The 7,856-nt window shown below is 36.5% G+C and overlaps 1 protein-coding gene across 2 annotated transcripts; it reads right to left on the bottom strand.

The window, feature by feature from the left end:
- Positions 1-1,337: 1,337 nt before the first annotated feature.
- On the bottom strand, positions 1,338-6,551 carry LOC149188317 (putative LRR receptor-like serine/threonine-protein kinase At1g67720). Of its 2 annotated transcripts, none has more exons than XM_089411642.1 (15): positions 6,269-6,551; positions 5,560-6,118; positions 4,912-5,366; positions 4,682-4,808; positions 4,531-4,602; positions 4,249-4,317; positions 4,061-4,132; positions 3,733-3,804; positions 3,422-3,612; positions 3,108-3,316; positions 2,869-2,995; positions 2,708-2,776; positions 2,377-2,464; positions 2,124-2,256; positions 1,338-1,952 (listed from the first exon to the last, which is right to left on the bottom strand). In XM_089411642.1, the coding sequence occupies exons 1-15, from the start codon at positions 6,351-6,353 to the stop codon at positions 1,617-1,619; spliced, it is 2,664 nt and encodes an 887-aa protein (XP_089267768.1). In that variant the 5' UTR covers positions 6,354-6,551; the 3' UTR covers positions 1,338-1,616. The 2 variants fall into 2 exon arrangements, with proteins under 2 accessions (XP_089267768.1, XP_089267767.1); XM_089411641.1 differs by having other exon boundaries at positions 1,350-1,952; positions 2,377-2,566; positions 6,269-6,537.
- Between the last annotated feature and the right edge of the window lie 1,305 nt (positions 6,552-7,856).

Below are 7,856 nucleotides of genomic sequence, written 5' to 3'. Positions count from 1 at the left end.
AGACTTTTGTTCCAATCTCATCCAATTTCATGCAATTTGACATCCTTGATTGTCAATGGATTTGGGATGAGATCGTTACCAACTTTTTAGATTTCTGTTTTGGAGTTAATCCATAGTTTATCTTTACTGGTGTCTTTTGGAAGTACAATTTATGATAAAAATTCGGTGTCTGAGCATTTAATCCATTACAGTCTAACAAGGTAGTATCAAGTTAACAACGGAGTTGTCTACAGAGGCAGAGGAATTGTCCGGACGGCCAAAAGTGGTTGGAATCCAAGCCAAAAACTTTCAAAAAATCTTGTAGAAGCAGTGTTTGAATCATATTTTTGATAGTAGAAATGGATTCAGCACCATCAAAAACATCTAAGACACCAAAAATATTAAAGTTTAACAACTATAATTTGGATTTACAAAAATCCTTGCCGGATTTTCTCTAAACATCACTAGAATTTCCATTACTTTCCGGGCAACTCCTCCGCCTCGTTAGACTACGCAGTTAACAACAGTTATCCAGCGATCTCGTGTACTCCAGTCGGACATAACTGGGGATGACACTGAGCTCACCGCCTAAGAAATGCGTAGTCTGACGAGGCAGAGGAGTTGCCCGGAAAGTTATGGAAATTCCGGTCATATTTAGAGAAAATCCAGCGAGGATTTTTGTAAATCCAAGTTATAGTTGTTAAACTTCAAAATTTTAGGTGTCCTAGACGTTTTTGATGGTGCTGAATCCATTTCCACCATCAAAAACACGATTCAAACACTGCCTCTACAAGATTTTTTGAAAATTTTTTGCCCGAATTCCGGTCACTTTTGACCATCCAGGCAATTCCTCCACCTCTTTAGACGACTCCCTTAAGAAAGTGTAAATTCTAATGTAAATCTTTTGACCATCCAAACAATTCCTCCACCTCTTTAGACGACTCCCTTTAAGAAAGTGTAAATTCATCGATTAAAAAATTTGAACGGGCCGAAAATAATATCTACGGCAGTGACTAATAGCACGGCATGGATACTCCATGTCACTGGGCAAGCAGTTAGATATGTCATGGAAATTTATGATATTTATGTAAATTTACGTTTTTATGAAATACCGTGTAAACTAACGAGACATCTCATGGAAATTTAGGATTTTTATAAATTACATTGTAACATGGTTTCGGTGGATAGGCAGATAAATCAACGATGACCTTCCTCATTTAATGGAACACTGAATTATAATTAGTGGTATCAAGATCAGTTCAGTTGAACATTCGATAATTTATGAAAGGGGTGGGCGTTTTATTGAACAATAAATAAATACTAGATTATATACCCTTGACAGAAAAAAAAAAACGATGTTGTATTAATTTTCGACATGGCACTTGAATTTAAAAGAAAAAGAAAACTATTGGACAGCTTTGCTTTCAGTGTAAAGCTTCCTGGCATACAAAATAAGATCCACAGTGCATGCAGGGTAAGATCCCAAATGCAAGCCAATTGGTGTCACGAATGTTAAATGGACAAGAGAGAAGCAAATTATCTTACGGACAATTATTATGGAAGGAGATGCGAATAAAGCTAAGATTAACTTGGACTTCTCTCCACTGCAGATTCTTAATGTATGTTTGACGTTTCAATCATCTTCCTTCATTGGGGAGGTTGGAGCTGTTGTCTCCCCATTCCATGGCATCCACCTGTGAACAGCCCGGCCTGCACTGCAAATCTCCACATTCTATACCAATCACCTCAGGATTTGGAAGAGGAGCATTATTCTCATTCTCATGTATGATGGCCTCTTTTATATCTGCTACTACTTCACTCACACTCGGCCTGGACGATGGTTTAGCCTCCACACATCTAAGTGCTACTTTGGCAATACCAGTGATTGATTTCATATCGTAGTTACCACCCAACCTCCCGTCTATGACCTCTGCTATCGCCTCGGCACTTTCATTCTCCACATACGGTTTTACCTGTAAATAAGGCCCAAATATAATTATTGGGAGTCTCTCGTAGAAAATGCACTTGAAAATCATAAATTATGTTCTTGAATCTGAGAAAGTGCACTTGAAAATAAAAAATCCTGTTGTTAATTCGTTAATAATTGCATATTTTGAATGATTAAATATAATCCTATTCCTTACCCATTGAATGAGATTTAGTTCTTCCTCAGGTAGATTTGGATTTATGGGTGGTCTGCCGCAAAGGATTTCTAACAGGACCACTCCAAAACTATATACATCGCTCCTCTCTGTCAACTTTTGAGTGCGAAAATACCTGTGAAAACATTCCGAAAAAAAAATGGAATTGCACTATAGTTTGACGTACGCCTATCACATTTAATGTGGTTTTTCAGTATGAAGCATATTTAATATAGAGGGCAAGGTAAGTCATTACTCTGGATCGAGGTAACCCAACGTTCCTTTCACCGTAGTGGTAACATGAGTCGCTTCCTCATCAATTGCCATCCTTGAAAGACCGAAATCTGCAAGTTTTCCTTTCAAATTGGAGTCTAAAAGTATGTTGGCTGTCTTAACATCCCTGTGAATTATCTGTGGGGTGCAACCTAAGTGCAGGTATTCCAATCCTTCAAATAGAAATAGCAATTGAATAACATGAGAAATATAGTTAAGCACGATTTATCCTTTGAAAGATTAATTATAGATCAAAATGAACCTACATCTCCATCACACAATTTTACTTTAATTAAAATTATTTAAAGAGCTACCTTGCGCTGCATCTAATGCTATTTTGAGCCGTGTTTTCCAATTTAGTTCGGAAATTCCGGCTTTAGGACCTGGAAAAGAAATTTGAAATTAATTAGAGATTTTTAACCATTGATATATAAGTTGCAGCAAATGATTCAAACAACATAGCTCAGTTATTTACCGTAAAGATGGTCTCTTAGAGACCCGCCAGACATGTGTTCGTAAATAAGCATAAGTTCTTTAGACTCATTACAGTAGCCAAGTAAGGATACCAAGTTCTTATGATGAACTCTAGAAAGAAGATCAACCTGTTATTCAAGTGAAACGAATCATTTTCAATTTTCATATGATTGAAAACCATGTGATTAGAAAAATTTAGAAATTAAATCACTCGCTAAGTTTTAAGAATCTCTGAATTACCTCATTCTGGAACTCGTGAATTCCTTGTTTGGAGAAGAGGGAGAGCACTTTTACCGCTATCTCTTTCCCTCCCGGCAGTTTACCAAAGAACACTGATCCGAAACCCCCTTGCCCGATCTTGCGACTAAAGTTTTCTGTGGCTTTGGTCATCTCTTTCAGACTGAAGGCGCTGGACATCGATGGATTTGGTGGCATAGTCATCGAGTAGTCTGCAATTGTTGAAATTTAAATGCAGTTATAAGTAGTTTCATAGGGATGACTAACTTGATTTTGCCTATTTGAATATTCCAACTGAAATTAAATTACCCCCTCACCTTTGTTGAGACACTTCTTTTCCCTAAATTTCTTCCGATGTACAGCAATGCACACCATCACTAGTAAAACCATTATTGCAGCTCCGCTTATGGCTGTTCCGAGGACAATACTAGCTTTGTCTTTTCTTGAATCAGACACGATGCATTTCCCCCTTTGCATATGGATGCAGAGGTCATGGTTCCCAGAGTAGCTGCAGTAAGAAAGAAAGATAATGATATTTTTAGTGAATTTGTGTGTATTGAAACTACTCAACATCAATATACAAGTACAGAAATTTTGTGCGAATACAATAAATAAGATATTGAATTACTTGAGTTTCAGTGAAGGCTTTTGGAGAAGTTGCACAGGAATTACACCAGTAAAATTATTGTTCTCTATAAACCTGTGGCAGCAATGATCAGAAAAGAATTGTTATAGAATATTAGTAATTAATTTGTTTATGAAATTGCTTTTCAAATTAATTACATCATTATGATAGAAGTTTCGAACCAGTTAATATGGTTCATCCTGAATTAATTTGTTTTTACTTTAGTGCTGAATCAGCTAGGATAAAAAGGGTATTGTTACAAGTTATTAGCAATTAATTCTTTTTACTATTATTGTTCAGAAGCTAGCAGAAGAGTAGCAGAGAGACGTACAATTCTTTAAGGTTTTTGAGTTCAGATAGCCACTCAGGAAGACTGCCGCTCAAGTTGTTGTTTTGCAGATGTCTGCACAACAAGCCAACAAAATCACTGCAATCTTATTTGTAATAGAGATCTATCCGGTTCGTTTAAATCACATAATTGGCTCAGGTGAGCGTTAATGTTCATAAGAAATCACTTACAGTCGCTCCAGCATAGTTAAACTAGAAAAGTTTGGCAAGGGTCCCGTCAGTTGATTATTGTCAAGTGACCTGCTAATTTCAACATGAATGGATAAATCGGTTTAGTGTATAAGACAAGTCATGTTTCGATCTTGCATAATCCTAAGTGGGATTCTTATGAACGGGTACTTTTAACCAACAATTCTTAATGATTGTTCAAGATATGAGCATTTGTGTATTTATTTGGGGATTACATCGTAGATACAAAGATTGGCGAGCATTACATTGTAGAATTCCACTTACACGTTAACTAATGCAGTCAATCGTCCAATACTCTGAGGTATTGATCCAGTAAGATTCATTCCCGACAAATTGCTGAAAACGAGATGAATTCGTAAGTTCCTGCAGTTTGAGCTAAAAAATAGAAAAACGTAAAAATGAGCATTGAGCTTACATTTCTGAAATCCTTATAACGGAAGAGCTTTTATCACAGCCTATTCCGTCCCAGGGGATTACGTAACAAGGATCAGAAATCCAGCTTTTTTTGTCGAAGTTTGATTTGATAGCGACAAGAGCCTCAACTGCAGGGCAAACACTACTTGGTTCAGCAATTTCAAACACCAATTAGTTAGGCTTATATCATCAATTTCATTATAAGTAGTTTTATAGGTAAAGGTTACCTACTATCTTCTAAATAGGTTGGCGGTTCCGTATCAATCATCCCGTAATACTCCACAGAGTTGAGTATAGGATCAAGGGTTGAATTCGTTGTCCGCAAAATTTGCACATTCAAATCGGGGGTGCTCGAGAATGCTAGCTCTATGGCCGAATAGTTTCGCACCAGAGTAACGGCTTCAGATCTTAATTGATTATTTATATAAACGGAAAAAGATCTCGTTTCAGTTATATTCAGCCGCTCTACTTCTGCAAAATATAAGACCAGTAATGATCTGGTCCCTTCTGCTCCACCGAGAGTGAGATTTATCGATGGAATGCTGGATACATACGCCGTTTGCATCACTACAGATGGAGGGAAGTCTTGGGTATTGTTTGTTGAAATGAACTGTTGCGACGATACATTACTGGCTTCTCCGGTTTGAAGACTGAACCACAGGCGGTCGAACTCGTCTTGGGGATACCTGCTTAATTCACCATCCAAAGATATTCAGAGTACCGTCAAAAAAGTTATCACAGCTACACAACAGTAGTCCATCAAAAGTTATGTTCCATATAGAAAGCATCACTTGGTTGTGCTAGCTGCTCTTTAAAAACTCTACTTCGTGTATGAGTTTTAGATTGCCGGAGAGAAACATATGAACTCTAAACAATTACCTGATTAATAAATCATTTGCACCAAGGGCAGATCTTGCTCCGATACTCAACATTGTTCCTGGCATAGCCTGTCGATACATGCCACGGCGGAGTGTCCTCAATCCGATTGCAGAGATGAAGGGATCGTTATTCTCCGAGGTTCTGATCAAGCAAACATATAGCACTCTACCAGAACTAACCAAGACTTTCTCATAGAAGAATGGATCTATATTTGTCAGGTTTGTGATTGGTATCTTTTGCACAGCCAACATACCCAAGGTCTCAATAGAGAAAGAGAAAGCGAAGGTTGAGGATTTTTGAAATCCTGTGTAATTTCCAACGGCAAACCATAACCTTAAGAGGTAAGGCACATTGGGAGCCACAGGCAAGTGATAACAAGATTTGTTGAGAGGCTGTGGGAAGTAGCGTAGGTATTGGATGAAAGAACCGCCAGCTTGCTGGGAGGCATCCCCTATGTATGCTGTCTCACCGACGTCTATGTAATTAACATCAGTGACCCAAGTTATGTTGTTTTCTGCGGTATGATTTGTTTGGCCTCCACAATCGATACTGAGAAATCCTGGTGCATCAAAGGATATCTTGAAAAAAAGTAATACATAAACATGAAACAATCTATGAGCACTAATAAATAAACAGAATTTCAATGACTCAACAATTCGCGGCCGTAAGAGCTTTGGAGTGGATTGTTTACAAAGATAGAAATACTCACCTGGTTGAGCAATAACAGCGTGTAAATGAAATAACACGCTGACAGCCAGCAGACCTGCACATTTGCCGCAACCCAGTTTGACCATATTTGCATATGGCGAGTTGGAAGGCTCAGACCAGGAAGGAGTCGAAAGGGGCGAGTTGGAAGGCTCAGAGCAGCAAGGAATCGAAAGGGTGCATATGGCAAGTTGGAAGTGTTTGAAATAGTCCCGTCCATGGATCGAATCTGTGTCCGGCCGAATGGTCCGGAGGGCGCCATGTGTCCGTTTGGTTTTAGCGCAACGGGCCCCGGCCACATCCACGTGAAGAGAATTTGAAATAAATACATCGCGTACGCCTCATATTTGAAAGTGTTCATTTGACCACATAAACTACAGATCGTTATGTGTTTTGCGACAAATCAAAAATTAATATGCAATTAGCTCGCGGATAAGAATAAGGATAAGGCGTCTCTCGATATCATGTGGCTACACTGGTAGGTGGACTGATTTGTAAAATTCTTTTCGAATTTTGAAGATTTAATTCATTTTTATGGGCGTATTTTTTTTTTTTAAATAAAAAGGATAAGGAGATAGGTTAACATTTGAAAATTATTTAGGCCGGGGTCTAGCTCTTTATAAACCATTAGTATGTTATTGAGTACGTTTGGTGTTTTTTTGGATTCATGATGATGTGATAGTATGTATTTACAAATAATACGTTTGGTGTTTTTTTGGATTCATGATGATGTGATAGTATGTATTTACAAATAATACGTTTGGTGTTTTTTTGGATTCATGATGATGTGATAGTATGTATTTACAAATAATGGTAAGTGATGGTTTTAGTTAGTGGTAATTGATAAATGAGTTATGATAAGGATAGCGATATAAATTAAATGTTTAGTTGATAAATGAGTTATGATGAGTATAGCCATGTATATTAAATGGCTAAAATATAGATAGGCAGTAATAATAAGTATTAAAATATGACATCATAATATATCTTATGTTGCTAAGATTAAAAAATATCAAATTATAATTTTATTTTAAATTATTATTATTACCAATTATAAATTAATATATAAGTTTTATATATATATATATATATATATATATATATATATAAATTTGGAACAAGATTCTTAACCATGGATAATTTACACCCACTTTAACAAGAGATTCTTAATTTGTAAATAAGCTTTGTTACAACACCCTAGCCTAATATCATGGCTTGTCAATACCACATGCCCAAAAAAAACTAACTCACTTTATATGACAGTTGTTCATATAAATATTTTTAATTAATCAATTTAATTAAAAGGACAAAAAACTTTGGAGATAAATCTCAACCTCTTATTCAAATACTACTATGAATATTCTAGAAAAATTTGTGAAGGTTAAATCACCAAAATCCACCTAATAATTATTGATAATTAAATTAAAATTCTGAAGCCCTATTCTAAAATAGACAAGTGTAATAGGTTTTGGGAATTTTCTTAAAAAAAACATGTAAATAAGACAGAAGGGAAAAATAAAATAAAGGAAAAGCAAAATTGCAAATAAGAGGTTACATTCATTTTGGGCCCTCCATGACAAGATGCGGTATGT

The sequence above is a fragment of the Pinus tabuliformis genome, chromosome 3_1, assembly GCF_031772625.1.
Source record: "Pinus tabuliformis cultivar Carrire ecotype Pingquan chromosome 3_1, CPIR1, whole genome shotgun sequence".
Taxonomy (NCBI): Eukaryota; Viridiplantae; Streptophyta; class Pinopsida; order Pinales; family Pinaceae; genus Pinus; species Pinus tabuliformis.
The sequence above is the reverse complement of the archived record's forward strand: the minus strand, read 5'-3'. Positions and strand labels throughout refer to the sequence as shown.

What these genes read in the sequence shown, in the direction of transcription:
- LOC149188317 (XM_089411641.1), bottom strand. Translation starts at nt 6,353, where the DNA reads ATGGTCAAACTGGGTTGCGGCAAATGTGCAGGTCTGCTGGCTGTCAGC. An exon ending in CGCTGTTATTGCTCAACCAG is followed by an intron (nt 6,119 to 6,268) that starts GTGAGTATTTCT and finishes TTGATGCACCAG; the next exon opens with GATTTCTCAGTATCGATTGT. An exon ending in AAAGAAGTGTCTCAACAAAG is followed by an intron (nt 3,317 to 3,421) that starts GTGAGGGGGTAA and finishes CAACAATTGCAG; the next exon opens with ACTACTCGATGACTATGCCA.